At 44.5% G+C, this 23,834-nt stretch overlaps 1 protein-coding gene across 3 annotated transcripts in view; it reads left to right on the top strand.

Moving 5' to 3' along the window:
- The first annotated feature begins 584 nt into the window (after positions 1-584).
- The window catches only part of ANAPC5 (anaphase promoting complex subunit 5), a 46,513-nt gene continuing 23,263 nt past the window's right edge, over positions 585-23,834 (top strand). The window contains exons 1-7 of one of the 3 annotated variants that reach the window (XM_003280302.2): positions 585-913; positions 5,354-5,433; positions 6,229-6,338; positions 7,207-7,399; positions 11,171-11,237; positions 17,803-17,904; positions 19,469-19,659. In XM_003280302.2, the coding sequence (XP_003280350.1) occupies positions 707-913; positions 5,354-5,433; positions 6,229-6,338; positions 7,207-7,399; positions 11,171-11,237; positions 17,803-17,904; positions 19,469-19,659 (950 nt within the window). In that variant the 5' untranslated portion in view covers positions 585-706. The remainder of the gene's footprint in view (positions 914-5,353; positions 5,434-6,228; positions 6,339-7,206; positions 7,400-11,170; positions 11,238-17,802; positions 17,905-19,468; positions 19,660-23,834) is intronic. The other 2 variants (XR_004032074.1, XM_004089458.3) reach the window with 2 other exon arrangements.

The raw sequence follows: 23,834 nt of genomic DNA, 5'->3' as shown, positions 1-23,834 counted from the left end.
TCCTATCTTTAAAAAGACAGAGTTAAATGAAACTCCTAAACATTTGAGTTTAAAAGTAACATAATGAATTAAATACATACTTTAAGGGTGCAAATTTAATTTCGTTACTTTTAAACACAATCATTTAAACATTCAATCTGAACTATTTTCAAATTCTATGAACAAGCCAGGCGCGCTGCCTGTAGTCCTAGCTTCTCGGGAAGGTGAGGCGGGAGGATCGCTCAAGCCCAGGTCTTTGAGGGCGCCTACGAATAACCACTGCCCTCCAGTCTTGGTAACACAGCGAGATATCGTCTCAAACAACAACAACGACAACAACCACCACCACCACCAACCAACAACAACAACAAAACCACATTGGGAGGTCCTCAGTCCCTTCAGCCCTGACCCCAAGCATCGACTTCCCCTCCCATCCGGTCCCTGTCCACGTAGCCTGGGAACCTGCTCCCACTCGGCAAAAATTTCTGTAGGGAATCAGTCTTTTGGTGCACCCCTCCCCGCAGTCTTGTACATTCTGACTGGCTGTCGCTCTCCCATGTGCTCTGACAGACTGTTCTGATTGGTTAACAACATGCCGCGAGCACGCAGATGTCTGTTTCCTGGGATACTGTGAGGGCGGGCGGAGATGTAGACCCGGTAGTGTTGTTCCTTGTGGTGAAAACTGGCAGCAGCGCGCCGCGGGCCCGAGACTTAGTCTCGGGCCGCCATGGCCAGCGTCCACGAGAGCCTCTATTTCAATCCCATGATGACCAATGGGGTGGTGCACGCCAATGTGTTCGGCATCAAGGACTGGGTGACGCCGTACAAGATCGCGGTGCTGGTGCTCCTGAACGAGATGAGCCGCACAGGCGAGGGCGCCGTCAGCCTCATGGAGCGGCGGAGGCTTAACCAGCTGCTCCTGCCCCTGCTGCAGGTGAGAGGCGCCCGCTGGCTCCTGCTGGTGCAGCAAACTTTTCCTGAGCATCTGCTCTGTGCGGAACCCTGGGCTTGGGGACACGCGTGTCCATCAGATACTCTCCCTGCCTGGAAGAACGTGAAGAAATTAAGAAAGCTACTACCGGTAGCTAACACGTACTGAGCGTTTATGGTGGGCCAGGCGCTTTACATGCATTTTTTTTTTTTTTGCAAGTTCATGTCTGGCTCCAGTATTTATTAGCTGAGAGTTAGAGTCTCAGATCCTGTATCTTCTTTAGAATGGGGCTATACAATAGAGCGTTGGAGACACAGGGATAAGTCATACAGTCTCCCTATCCTAGAGGACCGTAATAAACAGTAAAAATGCCATAAAACCGGGCCGGGCGCGGTGGCTTACGCCTATAATCTCAGCACTTTGGGAGGGCAAGGCGGGTGGATCACGAGGTCAGGAGTTCGAGACCAGCCTGACCAACGTAGTGCAACCCCGTCTCTACTAAAAACACAAAAAATTAGCTGGATGTGGTGGCGGGCACCTGAAATTTCAGCTACTCGGGAGACTGAGGCAGGAGAATCGCTAGAACCTGAGAGGCGGAGGTTGCAGTGAGCCGAGATTGCGCCACTGCACTCCAGCTTGGGCGACAGTGCAAGACTCCGTTTCAAAAAAAAAAAAAAAAAAAAAGGCATAAATCCAAGGACGAGCACTGATTGAATACTTAACTGTGTGCTAAGCACTTCACTTAAAATTTGTTTTAAATTATTACTATTTTTTTGAGACAGGGTCTCGCTTTGTCACCCAGGCTGGAGTGCAGTAGTGTGATTGCGGCTCACTGCAGCCTCGATCTCTCAGGCTCAAGTGATCCTCCCACCTCAGCCTGCCAAGTAGCTGGGAGTACAGGCGCGGGTCACTACGCCCAGCTAATTTTTTTGTATTTTTTGTAGAGACGGGATTTTGCCATGTTACTCAGGCTGGTCTTGAACTCCTGGACTCAAGAGATCCTCCCGCCTGGTCTCCCAGAGTATTGGGATTACAGGTGTGAGCCACTGTGCCCGGCGGTCATGTGTTACTTCATTTTGCAGATACAGGTCTAGCTCAGATAATTAAGTTCCTTAATTCATTTGGGTCTCAGTTTTATCTCTGTAAAATGGGAACAATAGTAGAAACTGTTATTAGCATGTAGTAAATGCTCAATATTACTAGTATTTTCATTTTAGTGTGTTCACATAGGGCATATACCTTCCCCTGTATCAGTTGTGGTTTTTCCATTTATATTCATGGTTACGTGATTGATGGCCTTCTCCCCCATTAGATGGTAACCTCCAAGAGCTCAGTACTTAGTCCTGTTTTTGTTTACTGGTACATCCCCAAAGCCTCCTAAAATGCCTGAGTAGTTTTTTGTAAAATGAGTGAAATGCGATAGAGGTGGATGAGTGCACTCAGGTGAATGGAGAGGATTTTTTTGTTTTTTATTTGAGACGGAGTCATGCTCTGTCGCCTAGGCCGGAGTGCAGTGGCACAATCTCGGCTCACTGCAGGCTCCATCTCCCGGGTTCACGCCATTCTCCTGCCTCAGCCTCCCGAGTAGCTGGGACTATAGGCTCCCGTCACCACGCCTGGCTAATTTTTTGGATTTTTAGTAGAGATGGGGTTTCACCGTGTTAGCCAGGATGGTCTTGATCTCCGGACCTCGTGATCCGTCCGCCTCGGCCTCCCAAAGTGCTGGGATTACAGGCGTGAGCCACCGAACCCAGCCTGAGGATTTCTTACAGAAAGTGTGAAGCTGTGCCTTGATGGATAAGCATTGTCTGTTGAGTAACAGCGATGGCAGAAACAGATCTGGGTTCCTGGGCCTCCATATTATGGGATCTTAAAAGATAAACCTAATAAAATTAGTATCTAGAGTTGCATTTATATTCCTTAGTATAGTTTATAAAGGATTTTTTAAAAAATTTATCACTTGTATTTGTGGGTGAGGGGAATGGGAAGAGGGGAGAACTGAGGACACCATGGTTAAGAGACTTACCCAGTTACATAAAAGGGATGTCTTTATAATTTGTAGCTCCCAGGTCTAGCCACGTTTGCTATTATTATAAATGCATTTCCCTCCATTATTAAAGTTACAATACTAAAATTTTGGTAAATAAAAGGCCGGGTGGGATTACACCTGTGATCCCTGCACTTTGGGAGGTTGAGGTGGGTGGATCACTTGAGGTCAGGAGTTCGAGACCAGCCTGGGCAACATGGTGAAACCCCATCTGTACTAAAAATACAAAAAAATTAGCTGGGCATTGTGATGTGCGCCTGTAGTCCCAGCTACTCGGGAGGCTGAGGCAGGAGAATCATTTGAACCCAGGAGGCGGAGGTTGCAGTGAGCTGAGATCACATCACTGCACTCCAGCCTGGGCATCCGTCTCCAAAAAAAAAAAAGAAACAGCTATTCTGGTCTCTTAACTCTCACCGTCCTGCTTATGTTGTTTTTTGCTGTTTGGAATTCTTTCTGGTTTTTAACCTGGCTAACTACTATATAGTTATTTTATTTAATTTTTTATTTTTAAATTTATTTATTTTTAAAATTTTTTAGAGTGGTGGGATCTCACTCCCTCAGTCACCTGGACTGGAGTGCCGTGGTGCGATCATAGCTTACCATAGCCTCCACCTCCCTGGCTCAAGCTGTCCTCCTACCTCAGTCTCCTAAGTAGCTGGGACTATAGGCACCTGCCACCATGCCTGGCTAATTTTTAAATTTTGGTAGAGATGTGGTCTCCCTTTGTTGCTCAGGCTAGTCTTGAACTCCTGGGCTCAAGGGATCCACCTGCCTCAGCTTCCCAAAGTGCTGGAATTATAGGCATGAGCCACCACACCTGGCCCCCTACTGTATAGTTTTAATCAAAATGTATGTAGAGTTCATCTAGTAGCATCCCAGCCAGACCTCAACTCCTTTACTAACTGTTTGATTTCTTAAATTAGTTCATTTTTGGCTGGGTGCCTAGACTTTGGGAGGCCAAGGTGGGAGGATCACTTGAGCCTAGGAGTTCAAGAGCAGCCTGGGCATGGGATTTCACCATGTTGCCCAGGCTGGTCTCGAACTCCTGACCTCAAGTAATCTGCCTGCTTCAGCCTCCCAAGGTGCTAGTATTACAGGCATGAGCCACTGCGCCAGGCCCTGAATGGTCTTTTTAATGGCCGCGTTATATTTCACAGTAAGAAAAGCAACATAATTCAACTCTGTATTATAAATTAAGTCTTTATTGGACTTACAGGCTCTTTTCAGTTTTTCTTCATTTCAAACAATGTATGCCAAAATAACTTCCCTAGAAGTACAATTGCTGGGTTATCCACATCTAAAGTTGGCATATATGCAGTCATCTTATTCTCTGAAAAAGTTTCTATATTTAGTTTTAAATCTCAACTAGACTGTAATCTTCTTGGTAGCTGAGGTTGCATACTCTTTGTTCCTTGTGGTACTCTTTTTTTTTTTTTTTTTATTGGAGACGGAGTCTTTCTCTGTCACCCAGGCTGGAGTGCAATGGCATGATCTTGGCTCTCTGCAACCCCCACCTCCCGGGTTCAAGCCATTCTCCCGCCTCAGCCTCCCGAGTAGCTGGGACTACAGGAGTGTGCCACCATGCCTGGCTAATTTTTGTGTTTTTAGTAGAGACGGGGTTTTGCCATGTCAGCCAGGCTGGTCTTGAACTCCTGGCCTCAGGTGATCTGCCCACCTTGGCCTCCCAAAATGTTGGGATTATAGGCATGAGCCACTGTGCCCGGCCTCTCGTGGTACTCTTTATAGACTTCAGCACATAGTATGTCTGCCTACCTTACAAGGTTTGGGAGAAGATCAAATGAGATTGTGTTTGTGAAAAATAGTATTTGTACAGTGTTTTCCAGTTTACAAAGCACTTTGTATTATCTTATTTAATCTTTGCCAAAAACAAGGGAGATATTATTATCTCCATTTTACTGATGAAGGAAACTAGGACTCAGAGGTCACAATTTTGCCATGATTACAAAGCTAAGAAGGAAGGAACAGTGGATCCTCAGACTATAAATCCTATGCTTTTTTTCTATTTTAGACCATTCCACTGACTAGACAAAAATGGTATGCAAATGTGAAGTATTACTTTAGTGTTTTAGGTAGATAGAAAAATCCTTATTTGCATATTTGGAGTGATTATTAAAGCAGAGGGGTTGATAAATGAATTTATGTTTGCAATTCTTACGCTTATTTTTTTTTTGTCTTTTTTTTTTCTTTTTCTGGGGAATGGGGTCTCGCTATATTGCCTAGGCAGGTCTCGAACTCCTGGGCTCAAGCTATCCTCCCGCCTCTTGCGTCCCTGAGAGCTGGGATTACAGGTGTGAACCACTGCGCCCGGCGTTTGCAATTCTTTATCAGTCTCCAGCTCTTTAAAATCCATACCTCCCTATCTCTCCTTTACACAGGGCCCAGATATTACACTGTCAAAACTTTACAAGTTAATTGAAGAATCTTGTCCACAGCTGGCGAATTCAGTGCAGATCAGGTAAACTTCATTTTCTTCTTTATATATGAAAAGGTGTCAAGGTAGATGAAAATCACAAAAGGGTATGTGGTAGTTAATTCTTTTAAAAAGATACCTTTATTATTCTAGGTTGTTTTCCCAAGAATCTTTACTTAATTCTTTTTTGTTGAAAAATGGATAGCTTTTTTTTGGAGACAGGGTCTCACTCTGTTGCCCAGGCTGGAGTACAATGGCGCAATCAGGGCTCACCACAGCCTGGACTTCCCGAGCTCAGGTGATCTTCCCACCTCAGACTCCCAAGTAGCTGGGACTACAAGCATACGCCACCAAACCTGGGTAATTTTTTGTATTTTTAGTAGAGATGGGATTTTGCTGTGTTGCCTAGGCTGGTCTTGAACTCCTGGGCTCAAGCAATCCGTCCGCTTCCACCTCGCAAAGTGCTGGGATTACAAGTTTGAGCAACCGCACCTGGCTGAAAAATGGGTAACATTAAACATACTGTTTCATAGCTTTTTTCCCCAAATTTTATTATTCTTTATAGATCCATCTTATTCTTTTTAGTCATTGCAGATAATTGAACGTTTATTGGTTGATGCGATAGTTTGACAAATTTTATGATCAAGAAAACAACAATGATACTTTTCAGAAATACGGGAGTAACATTTTGAATTGTGAAGTTTGTTTTATAAGCCACCATTTTATACAAGTCTTTGAATTGCCTGTAAAATACATTATTTGAGATAATTGAGGAATATGAAACATGAGAAGTTGTTCAAAGGGCCTTTCTAAAATATGCACCTCGATTTTCTCATTCAGAATCAAACTGATGGCTGAAGGCGAGTTGAAGGATATGGAACAGTTTTTTGATGACCTTTCAGATTCTTTCTCTGGAACTGAACCAGAGGTTCACAAAACAAGTGTAGTAGGTATGAAACTCTTCTAAGAAGAGCAGAGAGTATTTTCATTGAAGTGAGCAGCTTTCTAAGTCATGTCTATCATTGCTCTGCTATATCTGTGAACAGACACAGTGGGGATGTTGGAGGTGTTGCAGTTTGTATTTATTGCCTTACTGTTTTGATCTATATTTAAGTCATTAACTGTGGAAAAGCACCTTCTGTTTTGTCTACAATAGTAAGAGTCAGAGCCTGGTCCTGGGGTTTTTAGGGGTTCCCAGCTCTTTCTCACAGTCCTCTGGATCACTTGCCTGCATGGTCCATCTGTAAGTGAGGGTCACCAGCCCAGACTTATGAAGAGAGGTAAGTAAAAATACATTATTGGTATAGTATGCAAAATGAGGGCATACGTGCGTGGTGTTTCTTTGATGCTTTTCTATTATCTTTATCCCATGCTCTATCCCTCTGGCTTTTTTGCATGGTAATTTTTATGTTATTCAGCGTGAGCTATTTCTCTGTCTCTTCCTATGTGCCAGGCTCTGGACGTGTAAGATAGACATGGAATTTCCTCTTACGGAGATTACCTCTGGTTGGGGGAGCCAGTTGGTAAAAGTAAACACATAAATATCATTTCAGATAGTGTAACTGCCATGAAGAAAGTAAAATGGAAGCCTTCAGGTGGAGGTGGGGTGGGTAGATTGAGCCCTGTATAAGAAGAAACAAGCTTTGTAAAGGACTGGGGAAGAACATTCCAGGAGGAGGGAATGGCAACTGCAAGTGTCTCTTTTTTATTCTTCTGAAGGAAGAATTGCAGCAAACAGTCATTGCCATTGTGGAGTTGCCATTGTGTAGCCTGGATGTCAGTTAATGCTTTCCCCTTGTCTCTGGTCTTATTTTGTAGGTTTGTTTCTGCGTCACATGATCTTGGCCTACAGTAAGCTTTCTTTCAGCCAAGTGTTTAAACTGTACACTGCCCTTCAGCAGTACTTCCAGAATGGTGAGAAAAAGACAGTGGAGGATGCTGATATGGAACTGACCAGTAGAGATGAGGGTGAAAGAAAAATGGAAAAAGAAGAACTTGATGTATCTGTAAGGTAATTTGGCTTTTCTGACAGGGATCCTTTTCCTGTGAAATAGTATAATTTCAAGTGCAATAAGTCCTTGTTGATTTAGAGTTCACGTGCTGGCTTATGCCCTTTTTACCCTTCCAGATCTGGGAAGTTAACTGATAAGGGCTGCACCAGTGGGTCCCTTGCCCTCTGACTTGTGATTGGCCAATGGGAGGCACTGGCAGGAAATCCCAATGGCCAGGGAGAATGAAGTGGAGTGTGGATTCATTGGCTCCCTTTCTTGGGGGTCCTGGGGGGCTGGCTGTAGGGTCACAGCTTCTGTCAGGTCGCTCTTTCTGCACTCCTTCAGGGGGTTCGGTAATTAGGAGCAAGTGTTTGCAGGCCCCAGGTGAAAGGTACCCCACTATTATCAGTCCTGGGGACTGTGTTGTCTCTTATGACTTCTCTGTCCTTTCCCCTACTTTTGTAAATTGATCCTTTGTTAAACTCTTCTCAGACTACTCAATTCGAATGTGTTCTTTGTTTTCTGCTGGGTCCCTGACTGGTATTGTTTGTTACATCAGAGTGAAGTAACACTTGATTAATTCAGTGAAAATTTATTGAATGCCTTCTAAGGTCTAGCCTCTAAGGAAGCTGTTGTAAGGAAGTTACTCACTTAGTTGGTCAAGCCCAAAATGCAGTAGTATCCTTGATTCCTCCCTGTCCTTCACCCCAGTCCCTCAGCAGATCCGGTCAGTACTTCCTCCCTGCTATGTCTGGAACTTGTTCACTTATCTCATGGCCACTGCTGTCCCTGGAGTCTAAGCACCAAATCTGCACACCAAACCTGCACTAGCATCACTTTTCTCCTTGACTTAACTCCCGTCTCCCTACATCTGTTCTTCAGGCAGCATCCGGAGAAGCCCCTAAGAATATTAATCAGATCCCAGCACTTTTCTGCCTAAACCCTTTGGAACTTAGAGAGGAGTCTGAGCTTACCATGGCCTCAGTGCCTGTATAACCTGGCCCGATGAACTTCCCTGACACCTTTCTCTTTACTTTCTCCTTCACTCTCAGCATAGTGACTGCTCTGACTTTATCCTTCAGTTTCTTGACTACTCCAGTCAGTTTCTGCCTCAGGTTGCCTAGAATGCTGTTCCCTGGCTTTTCACCTCGTGTGCTCCCTTGCACCATTCAGATCGCAGCTCAACTTTCCTCAGACAGGCCTCCCTGACCATGAGGTAGCCCCTATCCCAAATACTTTCTTTTTCTTTTTTTTTTGAGATCGAGTCTCACTGTCACCCAGCCTGGAGTGCAATGGCACGATCTTGACTCAATGCAACCTCCACCTCCTGGGTTCAAGCGATTCTCCTGCCTCCACCTCCCAAGTAGCTGGGATTACAGGCACCCACCACCACACCCGCTAATATTTTTGTATTTTTAGTAGAGATAGGGTTTCACTGTGTTGGCCAGGCTGGTCTCAAACTCCTGACCTCAGGTGATCCACCCGCCTTGGCCTCCCAAAGTGCTGGGATTACAGGCATGAGCCACCCACTCGGCCCCAAATACTTTCTATTTCTTTATTCCTCCATACCTCTCATCACTAAGTAACCTTCTTAATTTACTTGCTTGCTTGCTTATCTGTTTCCCCTGCCTCTTCACCCCTTGAGAACTGAGACCCTTCTCTGTCTTGTTTCATCACATTTCCCCAGTGTTTAGTAGAGTGCCTGACTCATAGAATGTGTTCTGTACCTGAATGTTGGATGAATCAATATATAGTCCATCACCCATACTGGTAACTGGCCCAGTAACACACTTTGTATTAACTGTCCTTCCTTTTGCTGTTTTACTTCCCCTTCCCCAACTACTGTTATCTGGGATTGCTTCCAAATAAACTACTTGTACTTGCAGGCAAAAAGATATGTATGTATTTCATATTCCCTGGTGTCAAAGAGCCTGTGATCTGGTGAGGAAGGCTGACAGGTAAACAGATAGGCTGTCCAGAGCTCTGAGAGAAGTAAGCCCCACCTGCCCTAAGGAGGTGGTCAAGGGACCTTATCATTTCCTGGGAGCTTATTATTTACTGCATTGCAGGCTGTTAGGCTACTGTAATCCCCAGGGTGGCGGGGGGTACTGTAATCCCCAGGGTGGCAGGGGGTGACATTGTTTATAAATGGGGAATGCTTATCGCACTTTCTATGAGTAGTTTTTGAACTGTTAAATGATTTGTTCAGCACATATTGAGAGCAAGAGGATAATAGTACCATTAACTGCTCCCCAAAACTCATTTCCTTACAAATGCTTCTTGTCTGGTGGAAAGACAACATAGTGTGGGGTTAAGAGTCTGGCTCTGCAGTCAGATCCCCAGGTTTGCCTGCTGCTCCTCTGCCTTTGGTCTGTGAGACCTTGGGCAAGTTACTCACCCTTTCTGTGCTTTGAGCTCTTTATCTGCAAAATGGGGCTCATACCACTTCCCCAGAGGGTTGTCAGAATTAAATGATAAATTCATATGAAGTATTCAGAACTGTGCCTAGAAATGTTAACTATTATTATTCTCTACTTTCTCTTTTAGTTAGTTCCCCTCAGAAATGCTTCTAGGCTACAGTGTAATCCTTTTTCTAGCTACTTTATATGCTTAAAGTAGCAAAGTGTCACTTCTGCAGAAATGTTAAAATTCAGACTTTTCTTATTTGGGTTGGTTTTCTCTTAAATTAACTTGATTGATTTAGGTCTAACTCCATCTTTTTGTTTTTATCTTATTCTAAGAAGTCATTTATGTATAAGCCAATATATTTTCTATAAAGGTATATGGTTTCAGAAAATCGTGCATATTTAGTAAACTGAATTTCATCATGAGAATTGAAGAAATGTATTCTTTAAATTTAAATCTAACTAATGATTATAATTCTTTGTCTAAAAGAAATTACTTTGTTAGAGAACCTTTTTATTTTATAGGATGTACTTACATATATTTCTTAGTTCTTTTTTAAAGGAAAATTTCAATTTTTTTCTTTTTGTGATCTTTTCTTTTTGAGATGGAGTCTTGCTCTGCCGCCAGGCTGGAGTGCAGGCGTGATCTCGGCTCACTGCAACCTCTGCCTCCCGGGTTCAAACAATTTTCCTGCCTCAGCCTCCTGAGTAGCTGGGACTACAAGCACGCACCACCACGCCTGGCTAATTTTTTGTATTTTAGTAGAGACAGGTTTTCACCATGTTGGTCAGGATGGTCTTGATCACTTGACCCTGTGATCCACCTGCCTTGGCCTCCCAAAGTGCTGGGATTACAGGTGTGAGCCACCGTGCCTGGCCTCCTCGATGTTTTCTTCTAAGAGTTTTTAATTTTTTTATTTAAAAATGTATTATTTATTTTTTATTACTAGCAGGTGGAAGGAAGATCTTCTAAGAGTTTTACAGTTTTTGGCCTCACATTGAGGTCTTTGAGTCCTTGGCCTCACATTGAGGTCTTTGAGTCCTTGTGAGTTAATTTTTGAATATGGTATTAGATAAGGATCCACCTTCATGCTTTTGCATGTGGATGTGCAGTTTTCCCAGCATCATTGGTTGGAAAGGCTGTCCTTTCCCTATCAAATGGTCTTGGCACTGTTGCCAAAAACCATTTGACCATGCATGACAAGGCTTCTTTCTGGGCTCTGTGCATTGATCTCAACATCACTTTTTATGTTTTTCTTTCCTAGTTCTGAGGAGAGAATTAAATTTTTTGAACTCTTTCAATACAAGAATCCATTTGATTTTAAATGTTATCATTTTCACTTTTGTGTAAATTCTTTACTATTTTTGTTTTTTTATTTTTTCCAGAGAAGAGGAGGTATCTTGCAGTGGGCCTCTGTCCCAAAAACAAGCAGAATTTTTTCTTTCTCAACAGGTATGTGAATTCTGTAATTTATCATGAACTTCTCTTCTAGTCCTGTGATGTTTCCAGTTCTGTGATGTGTGTCGTGGCATAGGCCTGTTATGTGCATAGATTTGTTAGTCAGTCTGTGTCAGCCTTTACTCTTGGTCCCCTCTGCCTCACTAACGAAGCGCTTGTAGCTCTGTGCCCCTTCCTGTTTTGTGTGTGATTTTATTTTTCTATTAAAGTTATAATCCAGGTTTCATTTAGTAATGGTATGTGACTAACAGCCTAAAACTCTGTGATTTAACCCTTCTCTCAACATTTTATTATAGACATTTGCAAACTATAAAGAGAGCCTGAAAAGCAGTGTATAGTAATTACTCATACCTATTACCTCGATTCTACAATTAATATTTTTGTTCTATTTATTACTTATCTAACCACTCTCTGTCCAGCCATTTCATCTTATTTTTTGATATATATTTCCAGTTGCAGATATTAATACACTTTGCTCCAAACACTTCTCTCTTTTTTTGTTGTCTTTGAGACAGAGTCTCACTCTGTTGCCCAGGCTAGAGCGTTGCCCAGGCTGGAGTGCAGTGGCATGATCTCGGGTCCCTGCAACCTCTGTCTCCTGGGTTGAAGCTATTCTCATGCATCAGACTCCCAAGTAGCTGGGATTACAGGCGTGCACCACCACACTCGGCTAATTTTTGTATTTTTAGTAGAGATGGGGTTTCACCACGTTGGCCAGGCTGGTCTTGAACTCTCGATCTAAGGTGATCCACCTGCCTTGGCTTCCCAAAGTGCTGGGATTACAGACATGAACCACTGTGCCCCAAACATTTCTTTTTTGTTTCTTTTTTTTGAGATGGAGTCTCACTCTGTCACTGAGGCTGGAGTGCAGTGGCACAATCTCAGCTCACTGCCACCTCTGCCTCCCAAAGTGCTGGGATTACAGGTGTGAGCCACCGTGCCCAGCCCAAACATTTCTTATGGATGCTTTTCAGCCATATTTTTTCATTTTCTTGGAAACATAATCTGAACATTTTTCTGTGTTATTTTCAGCATAGAATTTTTAGTTTTTGCTCTATTTTTCTAGTTTTCCCTAATTTTGTTATGAGCTTTCTGCAGAAAGATGTAATGTTTATATCTAGACAAAAGTGATAGAGGCTGGGCACGGTGGCTCACGCCTGTAATCCCAGCACTTTGGGAGGCTGAGGCAGGTGGATCACAAGGTCAGGTGTTTGAGAGCAGCCTGACCAACATGGTGAAACCCTGTTTCTGCTAAAAAAAAAAAAACAAACACAAAAATTAGCCGGGTGTGGTGACGCCCGCCTGTAGTCCCAGCTACTCGGGAGGCTGAGGCAGGAGAATCGCTTGAACCCGGGAGGTGGAGGTTGCAGTGAGCGGAGGTTGCAGTGAGCCAAGATTGTGCTACTGCACTCTGGCCTGGGTGACGAAGTGAGACTCCATCTAAAAAAAAAAAAAATTTACGGAATTACCTCTGCAGATGAATTTCAAACAGATTAGAAAAACCTGTCTACATGATTGGTTAACTGTAAGGAAAAAGTACAGCTGGATCCTTCCTTACCTTACCTTGTACCTCAGTATATTACATATGGATTACAGGGTTAAACGTAAATATTTACAGCTTTAATTAGGTAATTAGGCTAGAATGAGCTACACATTGTTGGGTTTTTTTTTTTTGAGACGGAGTTTTGCTTTTGTTGCCCAGGCTGGAGTGCGGTAGTGATCTCAGCTCACTGCAACTTCCGCCTCCAGGGTTCAAGCGATTCTCCTGCCTCAGCCTCCTGAGTAGCTGGGATTAGAGGTGCCTGCCACCACACCTGCCTAATTTTTTGTATTTTTAGTAGAGATGGGGTTTTGCCATGTTGGGCAGGCTGGTCTCAAACACCTGACCTCAGGTGATCTGCCCACCTCGGCATCCCAAAGTGCTGGGATTATAGGTGTGAGCCACTGTGCCTTGCCAGCGCTTTCTAACATAAAAGCTGTGGAATACTTCAGAGGCTGAGGCAGGAGAATCGCTTGAACCTGGGAAGCAGTTGCAGTGAGTCGAGATCACACCACTGCACTCCAGCCTGGGCCACAAGAACGACACTCCATCTGGGGGGAAAAAAAAAAAAACTGTGGAAGAAAACATGTAGGAGAAGATAATTTGATTTTCAGAGTAAAAATTGAAAGCATCTCCATGTCAGAACTTGTTTTAACATAATTAACAGGCAAACAGGATGGGCGTGGCGTCTCACGCCTGTAATCCCAGCAATTTGGAAGGCCAAGGCGGGTGGATCATTTGAGGTCAGAAGTTCGAGACCAGCCTGACCAACATGGTGAAACCCCGTCTCTATTAAAACACAAAAATTAGCTGATGTGGTGGCGTGTGCCTGTAGTCCCAGCTACTTGGGAGGCTGAAGCAGAAGAATCGCTTGAACCCATGAGGCGGAGTTTGCGGTGAGCCAAGATTTCGCCACTGCACTTCAGCCTGGGCGACAGAACGAGACTCCTTCTCAAAAAGAAATAAAATTAAAATTCAAAAATTAAAAGGCAAATAACAAAGGTGTTCTTGGGCTCCAATACTTTGGGAAAAAGTATTTACAATAAATATGACAGTTAAAGTTTAGATTTTGGTTTTGGTTTAGAAATCATATTTTCAGGCCGGGCACGGTGGCTCATGCCTATAATCCCAGCACTTTGGGAGGCAGAGGCAGGTGGATCACCATGCTGGCCATCATGGAGAAGTACTGTCTCTACTGAAAATACAAAAAATTAGCCAGATGTGATGGTGGATGCTTGTAATCCCAGCTACTTGGGATGCTGAGGCAGGAGAATCGCTTGAACCTGAGAGGTGGAGGTTGTAGTGAGCCAAGATTGTGCCACTGCACTCCAGCCTTGGCGACAGAGCAAGACTCTGTCTTAAAAAGAAAAAAAAAGAAATCATATTTGACGATGAGACAAATTTTACAATATAAAATGAAAAGAACAGGAAATAAAGTTACCTATCGTATTCTGATTTTGTTAAAAATATAATGTGTATATACACATATAAATTTGGAATACACCCTGTATTATAAACATATATTGTGATTTTGTTAAAAATATAATGTGTATGCACAATATATGTTTACAATACAGGGTATATTGTAAATTTATATAATGTGTATACACACATATTTTTAACAAAATCAGCATATGATATGTAACATATACACACATACAGAACAAAGACTAGGATAATATACACTAAAGTATTAATAGTGTTATTTCTGGGTAGTGAGATTGCAGAAGATTTTTGTTTTCTTCTGTAGGTTTTCTATATTTTTGGAATAATTTTTCCCCATACTACACCTACATAATAATTTTTTCTTTTCTTTTTTTTTTTTTTTGAGACTGAGTCTTGCCCTGTCGCCCAGGCTAGAGTGCAGTGGTGTGATTTCGGCTCACTGTAACCTCTGCCTCCTGGGTTCAAGTGATTCTCCTGCCTCAGCCTCCCGAGTAGCTAGGATTACAGGTGTGTGCCACCACACCCAGCTAATGTTTTTTTTTTTTTTTTTACATTTTTTTTTATTAATTTTTTGCACACAAAACAATAAGCATTTTCTAAAAATACACACAAACAAAAAGATGCATATCAAACATTAGGAAGGTTGCACATGGGAAGACGGAATAGAAATGGGGAGTGGGAATTAAAGAAAATAAATGAGAGAGGGACTTTGTATGGATCAATGATAATAACTCAATCCTCTATTTGACAAAGAAGAAGGAGAAGGAAGAGGAAGAAAAAGAAAGTGGGCCGGGCGCGGTGGCTCAAGCCTGTAATCCCAGCACTTTGGAGGCGAGGGGCGGATCACGAGGTCAGGAGATCGAGACCATCCTGCTAAACGGTGAATCGTTCTACTAAAATAAAAAAATTAGCCGGGCGTGGGGGGCCTGTAGTAGCTACTCAGGAGGCTGAGGCAGGAGAATGGCGTGAACCTGGGAGCGGAGCTTGCAGTGAGCCGAGATTGCGCACTGCACTCCAGCCTGGGGACAGAGCAAGACTCCGTCTCAAAAAAAAAAAAAAAAAAAAAAAAAAAAAAAAAAAAAAAAAAAAAAAAATTAGAGTATGACTCCAGGGTAGACCTGTTTTGTTGTCGCTAGGTTGGTTGGTTGGTTTGTCTGTTGTATTTTTCATATGTTTCGCCATGTTGGCCAGGCTGGTCTCGAACTCCTAGCCCCAAGTGATCAACCCGCCTCGGCCTCCCAGAGTGCTGGGACTACAGGCGTGAGCCACCACGTCCAGCCCCCACATTGCTTCTGGCCTCCGTGGTAGACCTCCCAGACGGGGCGGTCGGGCAGAGGCGCTCCCCACATCCCAGACGGGGTGGCCGGGCAGAGGCGCTCCTCACTTCCCAGACGGGGCGGCCGGGCAGAGACGCTCCTCACTTCCTAGACAGGGTGGTGACCGGGCAGAGGGGCTCCTCACTTCCCGGAAGGGGCGGCCAGGCAGAGGCGCTCCTCACTTCCCAGACGGGGCGGCCGGGCAGAGGCGCTCCTCACTTCCCAGACGGGGCGGCCGGGCAGAGGCGCTCCTCACTTCCCAGACGGGGCCGCCGGGCAGAGGCGCTCCTCACTTCCCAGACAGGGTGGCCGGGCAGAGGCGCTCCTCACTTTTTCCCAGACGGGGCGGCCGGACAGAGGCGCTCCTCACTTCCCAGACGATGGGCGGCCGGGCAGAGGCGCTCCTCACTTCCCAGACGGGGCGGCCGGGCAGAGGCGCTCCTCACTTCCCAGACGGGGCGGCCAGGTAGAGGCGCTCCTCACTTCCCTGACGGGGCGGCCGGGCAGAGGCGCTCCTCACTTCCCAGACGATGGGTGGCCGGGCAGAGGCGCTGCTCCTCACTTCCCAGATGGGGCAGCCTGGCAGAGGCGCTCCTCACTTCCCAGACGGGGTGGCGGCCAGGCAGAGGTGCTCCTCACATCCCAGACGATGGGCGGCCAGGCAGAGACGCTCCTCACTTCCTAGACGGGGTGGCGGCTGGGCAGAGGAGCCCCTCACCTCCCAGACGGGGCGGCCGGGCAGAGGCGCTCCTCACATCCCAGACAATGGGCGGCCAGGCAGAGATGCTCCCCACCTCCCAGACGGGGCGGCGGCAGGGCAGAGGCTGAAATCCCAGCACCCTGGGAGGCCAAGGCAGGCGGCTGGGAGGCGGAGTCTGCAGCGAGCCAAGACCACGCCACCGCACTCCAGCCCGGGCAACACCGAGCACCGAGTGAGCGAGACTCCGTCTGCAGTCCCAGCACCTCGGGAGGCCGAGGCCGGCAGAGCACTCGGGGTCAGGAGCTGGAGACCAGCCTGGCCAACATGGCGAAGCTGCGCCTCCAGCCAAAGGAGAAAAAGCAGGCAGCGGTGGTGGCGCGCGCCGGCAATCCCAGGCAGCCCTCAGGCCGGGGCAGGAGAATCACGGGAGCCGGACGCAGGGAGTCTGCAGCGAGCCGACTAGATTCCAGCTTGGGCCACAGAGAGAAGAAAAGAAAAGAAAGAAAGGAAAGGCTAATGTTTTGTATCTTTAGTAGAGACAGGGTTTCACTATGTTGGCCAGACTGGTCTCCAACTCCTGACCTCATGATCTGCCCACCTAGGCCTCCCAAAGTGCTGGGATTACAGGTGTGAGCCACCACATCTGGCCAATAATTTTCTATAATGACATAAATTAACAATGGAATTAGAAATTATTTTTACTTAAAAAATTTTTTTTAAAGAAATTATTATTTTTAAATAGAGATGAGGTCTCAGTATATTGCCCAGGTTGTTCTTGAACTCCTGGGCTCAAGCGATACTCCTGCCTCAGCCTCTGCCTCCCAAAGTGTTGGGATTACAGGCATCAACCACCATACCCTGCCCTTAGAAATTACTTTACTTATAGAAAAACTCGTCTAGGGAAAATTGGAGTTAAGTGTCTATAACCCAGTTAAATGTAAACATTTAATTTGTAGCTAACTTTCTACATATTTTATATAATTGTTGCTGATATCATCCATATGAAACAAATAAGCAGGGCTGGGGCAAGGCACCTGGCTTCCGTAAGGCCCCATACAGACACTGGAGATACAAGAAGCAAACACGTTACCTGCCTGGAAGGAGCTTACAGTCTGGGGTGGGGTCAGATTGGCAATTTTACTATAGTTTGATAGTGCTACAGGAAGGGTAAGTGCAGAGGGCTTATGGGAGCATGGAGGGGCTTATAGGATCTCACCTTCATCTAGAAGGTGACAGAAGCAGGTGGCCCAGAGGATGAGCTAGGCGTGGGTGTGGGTTTGCTCAGCTTTGGGTAGTATATGGCTGGGGAGCGATGGGTGGGAGGCTTGGTGTTTCTGGAAGAGGAAACAGTGTTGTATATGGTCAAGAGGAGAGCATGTGGCAGGGTCCACCTTCAGTGTACCTAGAGTGAGGGAAGGCCAGCCAAGGCTGGCAAGATGAGGGGCCAGAGCCTGAAGGGACCCCTGTAGAAAAGAAAATAATCAGGTGATGCTAGTTAGTATATCTTTTCATATGTTTATTGACCCTTTCTACTTAGTTACCATTTTTAAATTTCAGGCTTCTTTGCTAAAGAATGATGAGACTAAGGCCCTCACTCCAGCTTCCTTGCAGAAGGAATTGAACAATTTGTTGAAATTTAATCCTGATTTTGCTGAAGCGGTAAGTCTTTCCCAGAATTTGTTGCTGTGTTGGAAAGGAATGACAAGGCTACTTTTTTTGTTTGTTTTTGGAAACAGAGTCTTACTCTGTTGCCAGGCTGGAGTGCAGTGGCATGATCTTGGCTCACTGCAACCTCTGACTCCCTGGTTCAAGTGATTCTCCTGCCTCAGCCTCCCGAGTAGCTGGAATTACAGTCACGTGCCACCGCGCCCAGCTAATTTTTGTATTTTTAGTAGAGACGGGGTTTCACCATGTTGGCCAGGATAGTCTTGATCTCCTGACCTCATGATCTGCCCGCCTCGGCCTCCCAAAGTGTTGGGATTACAGGCGTGAGCCACTGCGCCTGGCCAAGGCTACTTTTTATATTGAGTAGCTGTGCAAATGAGAATCAGCCCATTGGCCCAGTTTCTTGAAGGAAATCATGTTCTTGGCAGGCAAACAACTCGGTATAGGTTGCAAAGCTCCTCCCTCCCTCCCCAGGCCATAGGCGATTTCTTCAAACTCTTGATGTTCTCTTTCAGTCATCATCTCCCTGATGTTGTAAAGTTCGGACTGGAGATAATATACTAGACTGATGCAAAAAACAGTGTTTGTTTGTTTGTTTGTTTGTTTTGGAGACTGAGTTTCGCTCTTGTTGCCCAGGCTGGAGTGCAGTGGTGCAATCTTGGCTCACTGCAACCTCCGCCTCCCGGGTTCTCAGTGATTCTCCTGCCTCAGCCTCTCGAGTAGCTGGGATTACAGGCACGTGCCACCATGCTCAACTAATTTTTTGTATTTTTAGTAGAGACGGGGTTTCACCATGTTGGCCAGGCTGGTCTCGAACTCCTGACCTCAGGTGATCCACCCTCCTTGGCCTCCCAAAGTGCTGGGATTACAGGCATGAGCCATTGCGCTCAGCCTAAATGACAGTTTTGAGGCTGAAAAACTCTTTTCCTTTCTCTTCTTTTGTCAGTGTTTATTTTTAAAGTTCTAATAATTCCATTCCTTAATGGATTTTTTACTCGGAAAATTTTCTTAAATAGTATTTGGATTTTCCATCTGACTTTGTGTGTAGAAATATATCTATTTTGCTTCCTAGTAACTGAGATCTGCCTGTTAGGGAAGTTTCAGTCATTAAAAAAAAAATGAAAATAATTAGTAAACTAGTAAGTCTCAGTGTTTTAACTTGTACATTAATAAAACTTAATTTTATAATTTTTATATGAATTCAGGTTTTAGGATCTTTAATTCTGAACTCTCAGTTTTCCTCAATATTTGAACTAGGTAAGGCCCAGTATTCTCATCTATCACTCATGTAACCAGTGGCATAGTGGAGTATATTTGAGAGAAAACTGACACAAATACTAATGGAACTCCCATTTTTAATTTGTGGACTCCCTCTAGGGGGAATGTGTCTTGAAGCTGTTTTATTCTGCCTCTAGGGAGAAGATTACGCTAAACTATGACCATCTTATTAGAAGGGTATGGGATACACTAGTGTTTGTAGCCAGTGGGACTCTCTGCAGTTGTCTTACACCAGAGATATTTACAACATTTAAAATACATTGATTATTTCTTGTTTTAGCATTATCTCAGCTACTTAAACAACCTCCGTGTCCAAGATGTTTTCAGTTCAACACACAGTCTCCTTCATTATTTTGATCGTCTGATTCTTACCGGAGCTGAAAGCAAAAGTAATGGGGAAGAGGGCTATGGCCGGAGCTTGAGATACGCCGCTCTGAATCTTGCCGCCCTGCACTGCCGCTTCGGTCACTAGTAAGTTTATAGACTTTCGTCCTTGCGCAAATTGAAGAAATTGATGACAATAAAAAATCTGCTATTCGGCCGGGTGTGGTGGCTCATGCCTGTAATCCCAGCACTTTGGGAGGCCAAGGCGGGTGGATCACGTGAGGTCAGGAGTTCAAGACCAGCCTGGCCAACATGGTGAAACCCCATCTCTACTAAAAATACAAAAATTAGCCAGGTGTGGTGGCAGGCGCCTGTAGTCCCAGCTACTCAGGAGGCTGAGGCAGGAGAATAGCTTGAACCTGGGAGGTGGAGGTTGCATTGAGCTGAGACCACGCCATTGCACTCCAGCCTGGGCAACAAGAGTGAAACTCCGTCTCAAAAAAAAAGAAAAAATAAATAAAGATTTGCTATTTTGTGGAGAAAAGAAAAGGGAAAAGAAATGGAAGAAATGAATTCTCAAATGTTAATCGTGATGCATTTTTAAAAAATGTATTTTTTAAAAAGAAGAAAAGAAAAAAGCTCATCAACCTGGACTAGTCAGTAACTTCCATAGAGGGAACCTTTTTGGCACTGGAACAGAGTTAATGAAAACCTTCTGCCTAAATAGTCTGCCCCCTAGTGTCACTATGTAGCATTGCCGTCTTAGTGCCTAGCCTCTTTCATTACTTCTAAGAACAACAGGCCGTTCAGTGAAAAGGAAATTAGGTCATTAGGCCAGAGAGTCCCTAAAGGATTTTTTGGAGGTAAAAATGGGGATGCAGAAGCTATTTTTAGTATTTCAAAAAGCCAGAAGGCAGTTGTACCTTTACTGGATGAAAGACTACATAGGCTTACTAAAAGTCATGTTTGCTTTCAGGTAGAATTCAGGCTGCTCAGTCAGGTGACACTGGTTTATACTGTTGCCTCAGTATGCCTCTGTTTTTAATGAATAGAAATAGGAAAATCGGTCAATTATTTTTTAGTAAATAGAATTAAGTAGATAAAACAACTTTCAAAACGTGGAGACGATCTTGGAAATAATGAAATAATGTAAATAATGGTGAAAGGTGGGAAATTACTAATTCAAAGATCCCTTCACCCCCCACCTGCCCTGTGGCTTTTTACCAGTTGAGACAAGTGTGGTCTTTGCTATAGGCATCCTTCTATACAGACTATAGCGTGTATGAATGGGAGCATAGTGTTCACAGTTCAATAATGGAGACTTCTATCCCTTTCTCTGTGTGTCAGGCAGCACCTAGGGAATTCTTTTTATTTCTGGTTGTCAGGTTTTGGTTTTTGTTTTTAAGAGACAAAGTCTCACTCAGTCACCCAGGCTGGAGTACAGTGGTGTGATCATAGCTAACTGTAACCTCAAACTCATGGGCTCAAGCAAGCAGTCCATCTCAGCCTCCTAGCTGTGACTACAGGCATGCACCACAATGCCCAGCTAATTTTTTTAAAAATTAGTTTTTGTAGAGATAGGATCTTGCTATGTTAACCAGGCTGGTCTCAAACTCCTGGCTTCAAGCAATCCTCCCACCTTGGCCTTCCAAAGTGCTGGGATTATAAGCATGAGCCACTGGGCCCACCCAGTTGTGAGGTTTTAAAAGGGATGTAGACAAGCTGAAGCTTGTGTGGGGAACAGTCTCAGGGTGTTGCGACATTCAAAGCCATATCATATAAGTAATGTGGGAGGGATGTGAGATGTTTAGCCTGGAAAAAAATGACTTATCCAAGCATGTGTTTGACATCTTCATGTAGTAAAAGGTCATGTGAAAAGAGCTTAGATTGATCGAGGGTATGGCCACAGGAGAAGATTGAGAGCTGGTAAGTAAGTGTAGGTTAAAGGAAAAAATATTTCTGCTCATTATAAGGAAACAGTTTCCCCTTATTGAACCCTCTGAGGAAGGTGTCAGTGGGGTGCTGAGGCCTAGACCAAAGATGTTATCAAGGGTATTCAAACATCGGATTGATGGTTGTACCCAAATATGTTTAAGGCTCCTCAAAACTCCATGATTTTTGCAACACTCCATGATATCTTGTAATAACTAACTTCTTTTGGTCTTCCCACATTTAATAACCTCTTGATCAGAGCCTTTCATTTTTTTTATGTACTCAAAAATAATAGAAATGCCATTTTTAATATTTACCAATAACCTATTTAACTTAGTAAGGAACTGCTTCCCCTGGGGGTTAGAAATTTGTACACAGCCTTCTGGATACAAATAATCTTTATTTAATTAATTAATTAATTTATTTTTTGAGATGGAGTCTTGCTCTGTTGCCCAGGCTGGAGTGCAGTGGCTCGATCTTGACTCACTGCAACCTCGCCACCCAGGTTCAAGTAATTCTGTCTCAGCGTCCGGAGTAGCTGGGACTACAGGTGCATGCCACCACACCCAGCTAATTTTTGTATTTTTAGTAGAGATGGGGTTTCACCATATTGGTCAGGGTGGTCTCGAACTGCTGACCTCAGGTGATCCACCTGCCTCAGCCTCCCAAAGTGCTGGGATTACAGGCATGAGTCACTGCGCCTGGCCACAGATAATATTTTGATGAACAGAATTTCTTTTTATTTTTAGAAATATAGAGACAAGGTTTCGCTATGTTGCCCAGGTAGTTCTTGAATGCCTGGTCTCAAGTGATCCTCCCACCTTGGCCTCCCAAAGTGCTGGTATTATAGGCATAAGCTACTGCACCCATCTCAGAATTTGTCTATGTTTACAATATTATCAATGGGTAGACAGCTAATTGCCACAATATAAACGAGGAGAGGTAGATTTTTATTAATGTGTACATTTTCCTTAATTCCTGATTTACTCAGGCCCAGGCTTCTTTGTTTCTGGTCCTGGATCTATGGGCCTGTGTAAATCTTTGTCACTTAGCTAAAAGGATTTCTTGAAAATCCTTGTAGTTGTTTATTGAGCATTTACTGTGTACTAGGCACTATTATAGGTACTAGGGATACAGCAGTGACAAAGAAAAAAAACCCTGTTATAGAGCTTATATCAGGGGAAATAGGGAATAAACAATGCTAAGCATAGTTGTAATATCTCAGATAGTGATAGACCAGGATAAGAGGTTAGAAAGTGAAGGTGAAGTGCTCTTGTTTTCCTGAGTAACACTCTTACTCCAGATACATGCATAGGTCACTCAACTCCTTCAATTTGTAAATCTCTGGTTAAATAGAAAGGTAGCAGATCAGCCCTCCTTGATCTCTGCCAACTTAATATTTGAACAGAGATTTAAAGGAAAAAATATAACAGAAGTGGGAATCCTCAAAATATTTTCTAAAACTAGCTTTGGGCTGGGCACCATAGCTCGTGTCTATAATCCCAGCACTTTGGGAGGCCAAAGAAGGAGGATTGCTTGAGGCCAGGAGTTGGAGACCAGCCTGGGGAACACAGTGAGACTTTATCTCCTTAAAAAAATCAGCTGGGCATGGTGATATGAGCCTGTAGTCCCAGTTACTTGGGAAGCTGAGGTGGGAGGATCGCCTGAGGCCAGGAGTTACCAGCCTGGGGAACATAGTGAGACTATATCTATTTTTTAAAAGATTAGCCGACCAAGCATGGTGGTGAGTGCCTTAGTCCCAGCTACTCAGGAGGCTGAGGTCCATCGCCTGAGTCCAGGAATTCAAGACTGCAGTGAGCTAGGATTGTGCCACTGTACGCCAGCCTGGGTGACAGAGGGAGACCCTGTCTCTAAAAAACAAACAAACAGGCCGGGCGCGGTGGCTCACGCTTGTAATCCCAGTACTTTGGGAGGCCGAGGCGGGCGGATCACGAGGTCAGGAGATCGAGACCACGGTGAAACCCTGTCTCTACTAAAAATACAAAAAAATTAGCCGGGCGTGGTGGCAGGCGCCTGTAGTCCCAGCTACTCGGAGAGGCTGAGCCAGGAGAATGGCGTGAACCCGGGAGGCGGAGCTTGCAGTGAGCCGAGATTGCGCCACTGCACTCCCGCCTGGGCGGCAGAGCAAGACTCCGTCTCAAAAAAAAAAAAACAAAACAAACAAAAAAGTGATTTTGAAAAAATGATAAAAGTAACAAATGCACATAGTAAGAAAAAAGGTCAAATAATGTAGGAAGGAATGCCATGAAAAGTAAAATATTATGTCCTCTCCTTGCCCTTCCCCTCAGCAGTGGACCTTTAAAATAAACATCTTAGGAGCAGAGATAAAAGCCTTTGCTTTATGCCCTTTTCGTAGCAATTCCCCTTAG

This window comes from Nomascus leucogenys, chromosome 10 (genome assembly GCF_006542625.1).
Source record: "Nomascus leucogenys isolate Asia chromosome 10, Asia_NLE_v1, whole genome shotgun sequence".
Taxonomy (NCBI): domain Eukaryota; kingdom Metazoa; phylum Chordata; class Mammalia; order Primates; family Hylobatidae; genus Nomascus; species Nomascus leucogenys.
The sequence above is the reverse complement of the archived record's forward strand: the minus strand, read 5'-3'. Positions and strand labels throughout refer to the sequence as shown.